Genomic DNA, 17,366 nt, shown 5'->3' on the forward strand with positions numbered 1-17,366 from the left:
TGTAAGGCGATTAATGCTTCACTGTCAAAGGTGGAAATAAAATCTGAAACTATTAACATATTTTAGCCTGCCGTAATTATGCGAACGTATTTTAAATCATTTGATGGCTAACGGCCACAAAAATCCGTTTTGTTATCATTTAACATGCAAGCAATAAACGAAGAGGAAACAACAAAATCACTGAACGTAAACACAGGTCACGTGGAGACGACCCACCTCCCCACCACAATTCTCATTGTTCTGTGCATCAGCCCCGGATCTATGATATTTCCGAACCGGGTCAATATTAAGTAGTGGCGGCCAGCCACACTTCCGTAAGCAGAAGCGGGAGAAGGTAGGCTACTACTCATACGCGACTCAACTGCGCATGCACAAGAGCCCGCCCACAACTGCTCAAACTAATCTAATTTAAACAGTTGTCACATCACGCTCATTGGTGGCAATTTGTTGTTATAAAGCATTGCATAGTGTTCCTAAAGCCTTTGACACACTTTACTGTAGGTAGATGCTTGTAGGAGCACTGTTTTGTTGTTGTATACGGCGCATTTCCTTTGCAACTTAAGTTTTATTTTCGTTTTTTTTTTCTCCCGTTCATGTTTTGTTGCTGCAGTATCATTCTGCAGTAGTGGGATACAATAATATCCTTTGTTAGGGTATTGGGTCTTACCAGTCAAAATCACAAAAATTTAACTGAAAACTAAAACAATGAAAAACTCCCAGAATTCTTTAACAATTCCCGGGTTTTTCCCGGTTTTCTCCCAGATGGAAAAATTCCCGGGTTTTTCCCAGATCTCCCGGTTCGTATACACCCTGATATAAGTACATGGTATCACGTAACATTCCGCCAGTGCGGACGGTATTTGCTTAGTGATACATTACCCATGTTAAAATGTACCGTTTACCAATTACGGAAAAGGTCAATATCATGTTGATGTATGGCTATTGTGATCAAAATGCCCAACGGGCACATGCTATGTATGCTGCTCGGTATCCTGGACGACATCACCCAAGTGTCCTGGACAACATCACCCTAGTGTCCTGGACGACATCACCCAAGCGTCCTGACTGTTCGCCGGATAGTTACGTTATTTAAGGAAACAGGCAGTGTTCAGCCACATGTAAAACATCAACCATGACCTGGAACAAATGATGATGCCCAAGAGGGTGTTTTAGCTGCTGTCGCGGCTAATCCGCACATCAGCAGCAGACAAATTGCGCGAGAATCGCGAATCTCAAAAACGTCGGTGTTGAGAATGCTACATCAACATAGATTGTACCCGTACCATATTTCTATGAACCAGGAATTGCATGGCGACGACTTTGAACGTCGTGTACAGTTCTGCCACTGGGCACAAGAGAAATTACGGGACAATGGCAGATTTTTTGCACGCTTTCTATTTAGCGACCAATCGTCATTCACCAACAGCGGTCACGTAAACCGGCATAATATGCACTATTGGGCAATGGAAAATCAACGATAGCTGCAACAAGTGGAACATCAGTGGCCTTGGTGGGTTAATGTATGGTGTGGCATTATGGGAGGAATAATAATTGGCCCCCATTTGACCGATGGCAATTTAAATGGTGCAATGTATGCTGATTTCCTACGTAATGTTCTAACCATGTTACAACAAGATGTTTCACTGCATGACAGAATGGCGATGTACTTCCAACATGATGGATGATGTCCGGCACATAGCTCTCGTGCGTTTGAAGCGGTATCGAATAGCATATTTCATGACTGGTGGATTGGTCGTCGAAGCACCATACCATGACCCGCACATTCACCGGATCTGACGTCCCCGGATTTCTTTCTGTGGGGAAAGTTGAAGGATATTTGCTATTGTGGTCCACTGACAACGCCTAACAACATGCGTCAGCGCACTGTCAATGCATGTGCGAACATTACGGAAGGCGAACTACTCGCTGTTGAGAGGAATGTCGTTACACGTATTGCCAAATGCATTGAGGTTGACGGACATCATTTTGAGCATTTATTGCATTAGTGTGGTATTTGCAGGCAATCACGCTGTAACAGCATGCGTTCTCAGAAATGATAAGTTCACAAAGGTACATGTATCACATAGGAACAACCGAAATAAAATGTGCAAATGTACCTACGTTCTGTATTTTAATTTAAAAAACCTACCTGTTATCAACTGTTCGTCTACAATTGTGAGCCATATGTTTGTCACTACTCGTATTACAGCGCCATCTATCACAAAGCGAAAAAAGTGGTCCAGCTAAAACATTCATATTTCTTTATGTACTACACGAATACGTAATAAAAAATGGGGGTTCCTGTTTAAAAAAACGCAGTTGATATCCGTTTGATCTACGACAGCGTCATCTAGCTGTCAAACCATAGCGCCATCTACACTACATTCGTTCTTTGTAGTTTTTTCGTTTCGCTCTTATTTCGTGAGATATTTGGCCGGGTCACAATCAATGGACCACCCTGTATATGCCTAGAAATCACGATGTTACAAGCAGGAAACAACCTAAACATAAAAAAGGGGTGGATGGATCTAAGGTGGTTCATTACCAAAATATTGAACAGCAACTGTTGATGAAGTGTACATTGGACAATAACAAAATAAAAGATGTATTCTTACTGAACATAAAAGTCTGAGTAAAACAAACACAGCACGGAGGCCAGTGCCAAGTGGTACACTTGGCTACTGGGCCTGAAGTAGATGCTTAAAATATTCCAGGAAATATCTATGTGCAAGTTGAAGCTGATAATTTAAATTGTAGCCATCATTGTTCTCCAAATGTTTGAAAATTTTCAGCTTTACCCATAAATCTAATGTACACCTTTTTACTTCTATGTGTAAGGTTATGGTATCTTCTAAATCCAGTACACAGTTTTACAAAAACCGTCATTATTTTATAACCTTGCACAAGAAACTCTACAAACTTTCACAGAAATTGTCTCAATGCTGTTAGCTACTGAGCACATCAACAATTACGGTTACAATAACTTCCCGCTCGGCTCAACAATAGAAAGTTTCCACTTTACGATAATGCATGGATTTTTAACACTGAGACTGTTCGTCAATTATTCACCTATGGAAACAATTGAGGCAAAATAAAAGTTGTGGGAAGTGATTAATGCAATCTTGCTTAAGCGCAAGATTGCATTTATCTGGCACATGGACGTTAAAATAAGTATCTCTTTGTTTCTATGCAGTGGCAAAGAGCAAATAAGCCATACTGTCCAAATTCACTTTGGTGTCCAAAATCACCCCTTTTGACGGTAGTTCTTTTACCCCCCCCCCTCCCTTCTCCTTCTTTTCAACTTTTTAGTTATCATGTTAACTCTCCTAATGAATATGTACTTTTGAAATCGCACACGCTGCTCACTGCAGCTATGAGCATACAGGATGCGCAGGAGTGCCACCAACCAGAATTGACCTCCACTCTTCAGCCAGTTGGCACTTGTCATTAGCTCTGTACATGGCATACTTATGCTCTGTAGGGTCCGATGTCATGTTTTGCATTTAAATGTCACATATATACAAATATTTCAAGCAACACACTACACGTTTTCAGATCCACTGTTAAATGTGCAGTATTTTCAAAAGATTTGAGACAAAGCTCTACTGTGGAGAACCACCAGTTTAAATAATTTACTTTAGATGGTGAATAAGTGGAGAACATTTACATGTATTAGACAAAGGCAACGACTCCCTCATTGGATATAGATAAAATGCGATTCTACACGAGTATGCTTCACTAAAATTATTTGTAAATGTTTCCTGTAATTTTGCTTATTGTATTGTATTGTATTGTATTCCACACGCAATGTCACAATATTTGTCAATAGGTACGATACCTTCTGAAGAAGACAGCTTTAAAACTGTCAAAACTGTGGTCAAGATTTAATAAACCTGTGTTTTGCAACTGATTGTTATTTTCAATCCATTTAAGTTCTTGTTGCTGAAGTGCAGCCAAGGGTACATTCTTAATCAAGATATTTTCAAACATGTTTTCGGGATGGTGTCTACCGGATGGGTAGCAGCAGCAGTGTCAGTGCCTGATGCCGCGTGCACTCACACGTAGGTGGGGCAGCTGTCTTCTGTGCCTTTCTAGCTTAGCATCCACAGCTGCTCGTAGTGGCTGACAACGTGCGCTGCCCGTCCCTGTGTCAGTGTGAAACATGCAACCCCCCCCCACCCCACCCCACCCCTTTTCGTATGAATAATCATAATCTGCAAACTGGATAATCTGCACATGAACAATCGGGAGTACACTGTATTATAAATGTTTTGCAGGCTCCGAGCACTATGGGACTTAACATCTATGGTCATCAGTCCTGTTTTGCAGGAAAGAGGACAATTTTAGCTTTATGTATAGGGAAACAGGACAAGAACAGACTCAGAACTGTTTCCTTTGGTACACCTGTGATTATTCCCCACTCTAAAAGATGACTTTTCCGTATGCGATATGGTGTGCATGACCACTTCATTTACAAAATGCCTCTCCCCACAAACATTTCTAAAATTTTTAACCAACTACTAGGAGAGGATACAGTTAAAATAATAATATCCAGATATTGAAACAACCATTCCACTCTCCTGTGCTTAAAAGACTAATCTCTTGGATTTAACTCCCCCACAAGCAAACACTAATCAGAACTTTTTTTTTTAATTGAGCACAGATCCTTTTCTGTGATATGGTCACCTATCTCATTAATTCCTGAGAAGAGGTATTTTCAGGTCTATTCCTTACTAAGTTATAAGTCTCATCTCTCCTCTTTTCATCATTATGAGTTTTAAACAATTTCTATGAACACCTGTTTCTTTCTTTCTCCAATCACTTTTCATGCAGTGTCTTGTGCAGTCAAATCGAATGATTGCATCCTTTCACTGTGTACAGTTAGTATACAATGTGTTCTTACATTTAATGTTGTCACTTTTTCTGTGCTAATTGGAATGAAACACAGGAACTTCTCAGATTCTCTTATTAATACCTGCTATGTTATCCCCACGATACTTTATACAGGATGTCTAAGGAAATATCACATGATCCTGTAAGAAGTAATACTGATCAGAACAAGAGCAACAGTTCCTCTAATTACATGTCCAGAAGCCAACACCTGCTGAGTTATGGGCCATTATATTTGTGATTATAGTATGTAGAATTCAGATAAACAAGAGATGGCATATTAAATTATCACAATACACACATGTTGGCAGGAGCAAATCGTGGAGCACTCATCAAGGTAAAGAAAATGATCATATGGCCTAAGTGGTCAGGAGACCCCCCTCCAGTGCAAGTTTTTCTACTTGACTTCACTTTGACAACATGTGTGTTGATGAAGGTAAGATGAAATAGTTAGAACAATACAAACACTCATGCCCCAAATGAAGAAAATTGCTGATTCGGTCAGGTGCCCCACGATCTAGAGGCAGTGACATTGAGACACCACCGCATTTTCTACGGATTGCATGATTGTTTCTCACTGAAACGTTTTATGGGTGATGGATTGGTCAAGGTGGTCTGGTAGCATGGCCTTCCCATTCACTAGACCTGAATTCTTCACATTTCTGGCTACAGGGACTTTTAAAGGCACTGGTGTATGCACAATCAATATGATGCAATCCAAACAGAACCAGGTGTATTTGAAAGACTGCCTACTTCTATGAGACATGTAGATGGGATTGAGAGGACAGATTGACCCCATATCTCAAAAAGCTGAACATAGAAGCAATATCTTTTGGATGTTGTAGCACTACTTATTTTCTGTGCTTGCTAAGAAAAACAGGAAAAGTTTTGTTATTACCCAAATGTGTTTCAAAAATTCGTGTGCTGTCTTCAGTGGGAATATCTATTATTTTCTTATTATTGGTACACATTAATCTCTTGTTAGGTTGTGGGTCATTCCATGTCAAGAGTCTTAGTTTAGAACATGCTCCAGGCTCTACCACCTTCAATTTTGATGAAATTTGTACTGTCTGTACCTGACAGATCTGTACAAACTCCTGCAAAGTTTCAGGTTCAGCTGTTGAGGTACTAGGGGCATTTTTGTGAAGACCACTTTTTCGGAGATCAAAAAGTCACAAAGAAATCTTCAAGTTTGCATGCCATTCTTCCTTCTGGGCATATGGCACAACTTTTTATGCTCAACGCATCAATGATGCAAGTAAAGTTCAGAAAGCAATGCTCTTGGCATAATCTCAGTTCAAAGTGGGCAACAAACGAAGTCATGACAAATTTGCCCCACAGTTTAACAAGTCATAAGAAGTGAGGAAAAGGGCACTATGAACTTGGTCTACTATTGTCTTGCTGGCTGTTAAGACATTTCACAAATTAAGGCTTAGCTTGCATGCTTAATTACAGTGCTACCATTCTGTAAATTTGCTATAAAAATAATAATAATAATAATAAACAAATTATACCAGCGTTCAGAGGCATGTGTCTCAAAAGGGACACCTACCACATTACATCATTAACACCAGTCAAGAGAGAACATTCCATTCTATTAGACATACGTATTTCAATTTTGAAGAACTTTTGGGTAAGGTGCAAAAATTTTGCTTAAAATATTAAATTTTGTTGATTAAGTATTCATTGTGTAGTTTATTTGGTGATAAAAATTTAAACCTGTTTGTGATAAGATCATTGCTACATTTAACTGTACTAAAAACTGCTACATAACTCTCTTGTTAACAATAATAATAATTGCATGCTATTGATTTTATTTCTTTTCTTTATATAGGACTCGACAATTTGATGTTAGTGCCTGAAGCTAATAAAGTTATTTTTAAAATGGAGAAAAGTTCAAGTCAATGCATGCAGTTACAGAAATGCTGATTCCCCATGCCATTTAATGACATACAGTGCCTTAAAAGGACAAAGCTGTAAAGTAACTTTCATTCTAATGAGAGTTCCAACAAGAGTTGCTTACTTGACAGAGTTATTTACACACTACTGAAAATGATTAACTATGCTTCCATCATGAAGTGATACTCCTACAAAGGTTTGAATTTTCACAAATATTATGCTGCAACCCTTTTGGTAAGAAAAATCATACTGCATGAAAAAGTATGCGCTCAATCAACATGGAAACAGCTGGCCAGCTAAAAGGAATAACCACATCTAATATTAAACCAGGTCAAAAACTGTGCCCATCCTGTATAAAAGATTTGATACAGTGAAATATTCACAAATGAAGTCATACCTCAATCAGATGAAGATCATGAGACTAACGTCTCTCACAATTTGAATGCGAGCTTTTTTCGTTGGCATATCACCATTAAAATTTCAACAAATTGGTGCAATGGTTATAAAAGGTAATACAAAGCAAAAAATACGTCAAGTTAATGTGCAATTATTAAGAAAATTGCAGCAGTCAGAGGATATGATTCCAGTGAATTGGAGCAATCATGCACAAGCCAGTAATGCTTGACTTGTTTAGATTACAACCAGCTGATCCAAGAATTTAAAGAAAAATTACATATATCAAATCATAATGAAAAAATTCCAATATTGACCTTAGTTCCCCAAAGCTGGTCTATCAAAAATACTATGGAAGAATTTTGTGTTCCAGAAGGAATGGTATGAAAGGCTAGAAAGCTAAAAGCTGAACAGGGTATACTTGCACAGCCCAAAGGTAAATGTGGGGAAATAAGACCGTGAAGCCAAGAGTCACACAGTATTTTTATGATGGAAGAATTTAGCCGGATATTTCCAGGTAGAAAGGACTGTATTACTGCTCGAACAGATGGAGAAAAGATTCAAAAACAAAAGTACTTGTTACTGAGCAACTTTAAAGAAATGTTTGTTGCAGTAATGAAAATGGACCGGAAATTGGATTTTCCAAATTCTGTGAATTAAGGCCAAAGTGGTGTGTGACTGTAGGTGCAGCTGGTTCACATTCAGTTTGCATCTATACAATACATCAGAATGTGAAACTAACATTGGCACACAGTCCAATAAAAGATTATAAAATTTTACAGAGCAGAATTGTAAGTTGGAAAAGAAGGATGACATGGTTCATCACTGTGAAGTATGTCCATGATCCTGAGGACCCAATTCAGTTTGAACAATGGATCCACACTGACAGATACACACTTGGAATCAGAGAAAGAACGGTTGAAGGGTTCACTGACAAATTTGTTACATAACTTTTGACCCTTTCTACTCACCACTACACTGCAACGCACCACAGCAAGCATTTTCATTTTCAATAGACTAAAGAATGTCTCAAACCAAGAGAATTGATTACATTAATGGATTTTGCATAAGATTATTCCTTTATTGTCCAAGATGCAGCTCAAGGATTTCACTGGGAAAATAGCCAAGCTACATTACATCCATTTGTCATTTACTACAATTATAATGAAGAACATAAAAACATCAGGTACTGCATAATCAGCGGTAGCCTCTGACATGATACAGGTACAATGCACGTGTTTTTAACTTGCTTGATCAAAACCCTGAAGTGCACTTCCATAGAAATGAAGCATATTCGTTATTTTTGTGATAATTCTGCTGCACAGTACAAAAATTTTGAGAACTTTCTAAATCTTTGCCATCATCAGAAAGATTCTGGTATTACTCGAATTTTTTTGGAACATGCCATGGGAAATCACCATGTGATGGAACTGGAGGCACAGTTAAGCGTTTAGCAGCAAGAGCTGGCCTTCAGTGTCCAACTGAAAAATATGTCTTAACACCAACCGATCTGTTTGAATATTGCAAAGCAAATGAGCAAGGTATTCAATTTATTTATATCAAAGATAAATTATTGAAGAGACAAAAATTGATGATTAAAAGTGTTTATAGAGCTCAGGCGCAGTTTCTGGTACAAGAGAGAGCATCCCCATTTTGTGCAAATTGATGAAAAGTGACTTCACATTCATAGAGTATCAAATTACTCATTGTCACTTATAGCAAATGTTGACCGAAATGCTAAAGTTACTTCTAAACAAGTTGTCATTATTTTGCTTGCATTTATGATGCAAAATGGCAAACAAGAAATACCTGTGAGGTCTCATATGAAGAAAAATGTACCTTCATTAATTTAGTGCATCCTCAAAGAGCTCCTCAATGATTTCATTGGCCTGCTAGAAGAGACATGCTGGATTCCAGAACAACAGATAATTGCTGCCATTCCAGTTCCAGGTGCACCAACAGTGGGTCAGCAATACAGTTCGCCAGAAGCAATAGCTTTGGACATCAGCAACAAATTTAAAGCATTCGACAATGGAAGAATTCTGCATTATAGCTTGGGAACCAGAAAGAGAGACAAATAAGGCTGGGGAACCTGCTTGACACTTACATTCAGACTTGGGAACTTGCGGTAAAGAAACCTACCGGTTGCTAATCTTGCCTGGCTATCAGGTGTGGCCCACTGGTGATGGGGGTTACCAGTCAACGAGATTGGTAATGGAATAGCCATTGTGGATCAACGCAAAGATTTTTTCCAATAACAAATTGGTTCAAAGTTATTTACATTTGCAATGGAGTAATAATTAGATGACCAATAGTTTACCTATAGTATACAGTTAGGGACATATCACTGAACTGAGGTGTTCTATGTTGTTTACATACACTATTCAACAGCTTGAAAGTGGTGTACAACAAAATATTTTCTGTTTACACTTTGTTTCAGATTGCAAACTGCTATATACTGCATTATTTATCGTAAAATCCAGGATGGAATAATCAATATATTATGAAAATGTTAGACTGGTACTCACCATATAGTGGAAACGCAGATAGGCACAACAAAAAGACTGTCAAAGTAGTCAGCTTTTGTCTAATTCAGAAGAAGGCCTTTTGGCCAAAAGCTTACTCTGTTGTGCGTGTCTGCGACTCAATATCTCTGCTATATGGTGAGTAGCAATCTAACCTTTTCATAATATTGTGATCATTTAGTGTGTTACATACCAAACTAGTAACGATACAGAGCAGACTGGGAAGACAAACAACCAAAACTGATAAATTGTAGCTACCCTGGTATATACAAAATAATTTTTAATTGGAAGCAATCTGTATATGTAGGCCCAATATTAAGGAATACAGAACATTTTAGAGCATTAAAAAATATAGCACGCAATCAACACTTGCTGTTCTTCTAACAGTACAAAACCACCACCCAATCAACACAGAAACTGTTTTAAAAATACTTAAAACTAACAACAGCTCAAAAAAAATTATCAATACATGTGAATCATCATATCCAAAATCAATAGCTTAATGAAGTGAAGTATTAAATGTAAAATCACCCCACACCACTGTGTAACCTATATTACTAATTGACTAACCTGAACTGTGGTTCACAGTCCCAGTTAAAAGTTGCCTGTCTGACTACTTCCAGAGGCGACAAAAACTGATTTCCAAAATTTCATTTAATTATTGACCACATTTAATAATTTTAAATGCTGTCATAATCTACTTATTAAGAGGTATAATCTTATGTTAAAGGTTTAACACAGTTAAAGTAAATTTTATTTAGAAACTGTGAATATCTTGAGGCAGTGTAGCTCATTCTGCGTATATTACCCCGACTATATTCATGCAGTATTCAAGAATGAGAGCATTTAGTGACTTCTAACAAACTGTAAAGATAATTTCAAACCTGTGTGGAACTTTAAATAAATATTGTTTGCTATATTTTTGCTTTTCCTGCAGTAAAACATCATCAGGCATCACATATTAATTTATTACTTCTTCACTACTAACTCTATTCGCAACACATTTTGCAGACGGTATCCACCATGTACCACTGAATGCATCCACAAAATTATGCCCTCATTGCTTAAAATAGAGTGCAAATTATCCAGACTATATTCATCCAGAGTTTCATAACGAGAGCACTTAGTGAACAGTGACTTGTCCAGCTCTGTAGCTGAATGATCAGCACAATTGACTGCCATGCTGAGGACCCAGGTTCAACTCCCAATACTGCTAGGGATTTTTTCCCCTTGGTGGGAGGACTGAAACGGGGCACAATAAACCTTGTAATGCCGACCGAAGGGCAAAATAACTATCCCCACCATCTCTCTCTCTCTCTCTCTCTCTCTCTCTCTCTCTCTCTCTCTCTCTCTCTCTCACACACACACACACACACACACACACACAGTGTTAAAGATGTCAAATGTCAACAACATTTTGAAACTGCATGCAACAAAAAAATAAAGAAACATTTTGTTGTATGCAAATGACACAATGTAAAATGTATGGCAGACATAAGCTACCAGCATATACAACTAGGATTGTCATACGAGGTATGTGAACCTTACATAAATCCATATCGCTTCTAAATTTTATAAGCATGGCGTAAGTGAACAGCATGTAATACCCAACTCTGTGACATATATCTTAACTGGGTAATGTATGTAACTTAATGTAAAATATTTGGCAGCTAGTATCACACCAAAAATGCATATAACACACACAAGACCTTAACATGTAACAATTTTTCAGAAAGAGAAAACAAAAATTCCACTGAACACAGTACATTAAGTGACAACAGGTTTGGGTATTAATAAAACTAGAAAACTGTGTCTTGCAAAAGGCAAAATTCTTCCACAGTATTTCGGCAGGAATTGGTTTCCAGACATATTTCAAATCACATAGCAACTTTTCTTTCAGATTCAACCTCCTGTAAGAATGTGATACTTTTTCTTGGACACCCTTTAACAATTGTCAACATTTAATACTGACAGGTTGATATAAATGATAAGCACAAAACTGTGGATTTTTGATAGTATGCTGCAGAATGTCCACGATTTTATACTTTCCTTTTACAATTATGAATCTGCTCTAACAAGTTGGGACAGGAAAATCAATTAACATGATGAAATTACTTTTTTTATCTCCACTAACTGATACAGAATTTTGGTATTGAAATTCCCATATTGATTTACTGCAACGCAGTTTGTTACATACATGCCACTTATTTAATTGTGGATCCTATACATTTCTTTATTCAGTGCTTTTGATTTCATAGTCTCTTAAACGAAATGTACTTACTGATACGATTTGCCTGAGAATACTACTGCGTTATTCCAAGCCTGTTCTCCATATTTCAGAGCGCCTATGTCACGTAGAAAAAGTCCTGTGCTTGAGGCTAGAAAAACAATTAACAGATTTAAAATTGTATGTAGTGAAAGGGCATAATTATTCATATTAAACCACATAAATTAACATATCTGCAATATATCTTTTATGTGACATAGCAGATTGTTTGCAAGAAGACAAAACAAAAGTTTTATGTAATTATCTAACTTTTTAATGACACTAAAATGTATTAATATTAAGCAAACTACTATAACACACTGACATTACTGAAATGACTTAAGCCAACACACTTCTAAAAAGATATGTAACACTGGTACTACAGCGTTCCTTGTTATAGAGCCAAACACAATGTATCTTTTATTGTTTAGCTAAAATGTTTTAAAACTTGACTGAGTAGGCCAGAAAAAACCTATACAGTACCAAGACACTGACCAAAAAATATCAGTGTATTCTTAGGGACAAATTACCTAGTATTAATACAGTTCAGAAGCCACAAGAATGATTTTAAATTCAAAAGCCTAACAGATATTTCAACTCACTTACATAGGTAATTTACAGAATTCTTAATTTCTAAATTTAGAAGGCACAATGACTGAAATTTGTTTTTGTAATTTAGTTGTGTAGAGAACACAGAAAACCTAAATGTGGGGCAGGGTAAAACGCCATGTAAGGTAAAATGCTATATACAATAGTAGAACTGAACGTTTTTTAGAAAATCAAACAACAATTAGTTTTTAAAAACTTTAAAAAAATTCACTGTTTTTCAAAATGTTCCCCTTTAACATCAATACACTTTTTGCATTCAATGAAACCAGTCATTAAGGCAATGATGGCACTCTTTCTGAGGCACTTCAGAAACCAAGCTTTTTAAGGTTCCACTGCTTCATCTAATGACAAATAAATGTCTCAACACATTTTTTTTAATTTTTTGGAAACAAAATAAGTCACAAGGTGCTCGGTCAGGGATGTGTGGAAGGGTGTCTATGATACTGACTTTTAGGACATTCAGTTACCCATTCATTAATTTTGCTTTGTGCAAGAATGTATTTTTGTGATATAAGATTAGTTTTCCTTTTTCGCATTTTTCACAAACTTTTTCAAAAATTTGTGGTAAATTGACATTAGAGTACCAATTGACATGGTATGACTATCTTCTAATACTATAGTAGCAAAATGGGCCATTTTAGAAAAAAATCCTAGCAACCATTTTCTTACCGGCACTGCAAATTTGTTGGACTTCTGTAGGCTAAGGTACTGTCTGAAAGACCCACTTGGCCAACTGACTTTTCCTTTAAGCATCGCAACAGTAAATTCAAAATTCATTACCTGCAATGATATTCCAAACCAAATTTGAAATACTGCCCTGGGATTTATGCAAAGTTCTTTCTGCACAAATCAATGTGGTGTTGTTTTTGATCAGGAGGCAGTTTATGAGGAATCAATCAAGAACAAAGTTTCCTCGCGTCTAAGAGTTTGCATAAAATGTTTTGAATTTTGCTCATACCAATTCCCAAAGTCATGCAAATGAATTAATGAAATGGCTGTCAATCATCTTCAACCAGTCCTCAGACAATGACAATATCTTTGCCAATAACAGTAGCTCTTGGACATCAAAAATGAAAGTCATCACTAACGAGGAGACAGCACAGCAATCGGAGTTTTGTAATTTTTTGTAAGAGGGCGAACTGAAATGTAATGCCTCCAAATTTTTTTATTCTGTTCTCAATGTCAGTTGAGGTTTTAAATGTCATGCATATTACAATGTCTACTTTCCCGCTTTGCTGGCACTAACTGCAAACCTCTACCTCAACAGGGTTCTGAATTTAGCGTGTAACAAGTCAGTGTGTAACAGAAGAATGTCAATGCATGAGACAGTTCAGGAAACTGAAAGCACAAATCTGAAGAGAGTATCCACACATGGAGCACCCTCTCCTTCAGCATGACAATGCCAGGACACACGCAAGTGCTGTAACAAGTGCACCAATTCTACACCTTGCGTTCACTCAACTGATCATTCTCTTTATGATCCCGACATGAACCCATCAGATTTTCATCTGTTTCCGAAGCTTAAAAAATCCCTTTAAGGACCTCACTTTCATAGTGGTGAAGCAGTGCAAGCAGAGATGCGGTTGTCACTTCATAAACAAAGTTAAACATTGTACAATGATTGTATCAACAAATTGGTCTCTAACTGCGATAAATGTGTGTGTCACCAGGGTTAATTTGTTGAGAAATAAATATGTAGACATGAAGAACAAACAAATAGAATATTAACAAAAATTTTGTTTTATTTAAAATGCATTAACAGTTTTCACATACAGAATTTGGAGGCGTTATATTTTTTCCAGCACACTTCGTATTTATGGTAAATGAAGTTCAGGGGTAAAATGTCAACCTCCAAAGCAGCTCCATGTAACTCTTAAAATCAACTCTGAAGTTTTCCGAGCTTCTAATACTCCAAAGAAAGACCAATTTTTCGACAGGCATCATGGCTCTGGGGCAAAATGATTGCCTGCTAAGTAGGGTACTTGCTTTTGATTCCTGGCCGATACAAATTTTTAAACGAAGGTGCATTTTTTACAATTGTCTCTATGAAGCATAAAAATTGTGAGCAATATGCAATTAGAAATAGCAAGATGTGCATTTTTCATAAAAATGACAATAAGATACAGGGGATAGGCAAAACAATGTGAACAGTGGTAGTAATGGGCTGGATGTCTTTGAAGGTCAACAATACAGGTAAGGCATGCGCTGGACTGTGCGTCTTCAGTACGGACTAGGTATCAGTGCAGGTTGTTTACGAGTAGTGCACACTTCGTATTTGAATTCAGGGGCTGAGGTTGATGTGCAATGAAAGACCTAACAAAGTTTCCAAGAGGGCAGATTGCGGGGGGCCAGTTAGCCGGAGCATCAGTAACCAAGGCAGCCAACTTACTGAATGTTTCAAGATCCAACTGTTTCGACAGTCATGACAGCCTAACAAAAATGGAAATACATCATTGTGTAAATGTAATAGTGGATGCAAATCAAAACTAACTGACAGAGATTGTCATATGCTAACACAAAATGTGTCAAAACAACACAAAACTACGGTGGCTAAAGTGACTGCAGAGCTCAACAGCCATATTCAAGGCCCCGTATCTACCGACACAGTCCGCCGAGAACTACATACAGCAAATATTCATGGACAAGCTGCTATCCTCAAACCATTAGTGATGACAACCAGCGCAAAGAAGTGTAAAACATGGTGTCAGGGGCATAAATTCTGGACTGCTGATTAGTGGAAGCACGTCATTTACTCCAATGAGTCAATGTTTTCATTATTTCCAACACTGGGCTGGGTTTACGTTGCGTTTACATCTGAAGAACGCCAAAAGAAGCCTGCAACCCTGATTGCTTAATTACAATGGTTAAGCATGGAGGTGGAAGTGTGATGATGTGGGCAGCTGTACCATGTATTTTGCTGGTCCCATCATTACTCTCAAAGGCTGTGTTAAAGCCAACAATTACGCGAAAGTTTTCGGTAATTAGGTACACCACATGATTCAAATGTTGTTCCCAACAATGATGCCATATTTCAGGACTTTTAATGCACCATTCACAAAGCCAGGACAGTACAATCGTAGCACGAGGTGCATGCAACTGAACTGCATCGTCTTCCCTGGCCAGCACAATCCCTGGACTTGAACATCATCATACCCTTGTGAGCAGTATTGGAGCGCAGACTCCAGAGTAGATTTATGCCTCCCTCATCACTACAGGAGTTAGAAGAGGTTCTGATCGAGGAGTGGCATAACATTCCACTGGAGACCATACAATCATTATATGTGAGTATTCCAGGAAGAATTGCAGCCGTGTTGTGGGTGAATTGTGGTCCAACCCCTTATTAATAAACCATTCCCAAATAAGTATACCTGTTCACATTATTTTGCCTATCCCTGTATATGTTAATTAGCATATATTTGATGAAGTTTATACTTAAATGACACAGCTACTCAAACTGAACAGAAAAAAGACCAAAGCAAGACTCAAAACAGTGATCAAGACATTATTGGTCTTGAGTGCTACTGATTTTTTCCTATCTTCACATATTTTGTGCTTCATGTAAATGGGCACAGAACAAGTAAACCTATTTAAAATTTTGCATTGCCCAGAAATCAAATCCAGATCCTCAGCATGGTAGGCAAACATACCACAGAGCCACACTATTGGTGGAAAACTGACCCTACTTTATGACATTAATGCTACTCAGAGAACTTCAAATTTAATTTTCTCGTGACTATTTGAGAGTTGCACTTTGCTTTGCCAACTGATTTTCAGTTTTGGACTTCACACACCATAAATATAAAAAGATTACAAAATTCCAATTGCCATATGGTTACCCTGTGAGCTAAAATACAGCTCTTCTGAATTCACTGTACCAATTATAAGCTGTTGGCTTAGAAGGAGCTTCTTCGTCAAATGCTTTTCTACGCCACCTCGTATTGTTTAGCAGTTAATGACACTTTAAAACAGTAAAAAATTATTGCCCTTACAAAGTGTACAGCTGAATATCCTTAGAGAAACACTAGAAAAAGAAAACATAACTACTTTATTTCAGTCTGTAATAGAACAACTAACATTATAATGTTATAGTTTGCTCAAATTTTATAAAGTACTGTTACACATTCAGTTCCTTCTCAAACTGTAATTATGTGTAATGTACCAGCAGGTAACCACCATACAACTACGAAGAAAGAATTAGTCAGCTGATATATTACTGGATCTTATAGTCACAGTAATCTACTTAACTTATGATTCTTAGACCTACCTAACTTATGATTCTTAGAACTTCCACTGGCAAAAACAGTTGTAACGACTAGCAGTTAAATGAGGGATACAACAGACAAATGTTTCAGAATGATTAATATAATTACAAACAATTAACACATATTTTGGAGTAAAAATAACAGCGCAATTTCTGAGAATGAATTAATATAATTACATACAATTAACACAATTTTTGAGTCAGGCCCTGACAAGATGGTAACTCTTGAACAGAGAAAATTCAATGGCTGACAAAACAACATCTGTCTGTATTCATAACAAGACTCTCCCTTTGTGCAAAAATGAAGTGAGAAAGACAATTAAGAAAACACAAAAAGTCCCGAACAACTTTAAATTGAACGAATAGCTCATGAGATGTGACTGTGTAGCACTGTCAAAGACTGCCAATATCTCAATGGGAAACGTAAGTTACTTCACAGGTTATTTATTGCAATACAGAAGGATCAGAATGCAGGTACTGCCAGGAGGCTCAACTACACCTCTTGTTTCCACAGGGGGAGGAA

General features: G+C 37.4%; 1 protein-coding gene across 1 annotated transcript in view; it reads right to left on the bottom strand.

Moving 5' to 3' along the window:
- The window catches only part of LOC126187408 (transmembrane protein 214-B), a 139,203-nt gene that overhangs the window by 20,218 nt on the left and 101,619 nt on the right, over positions 1 to 17,366 (bottom strand). The window contains exon 10 of the mRNA XM_049928475.1: positions 11,989 to 12,085. Coding sequence (XP_049784432.1) covers positions 11,989 to 12,085 — 97 coding nt within the window. The remainder of the gene's footprint in view (positions 1 to 11,988; positions 12,086 to 17,366) is intronic.

The sequence above is a fragment of the Schistocerca cancellata genome, chromosome 5, assembly GCF_023864275.1.
Source record: "Schistocerca cancellata isolate TAMUIC-IGC-003103 chromosome 5, iqSchCanc2.1, whole genome shotgun sequence".
Lineage (NCBI taxonomy): Eukaryota > Metazoa > Arthropoda > Insecta > Orthoptera > Acrididae > Schistocerca > Schistocerca cancellata.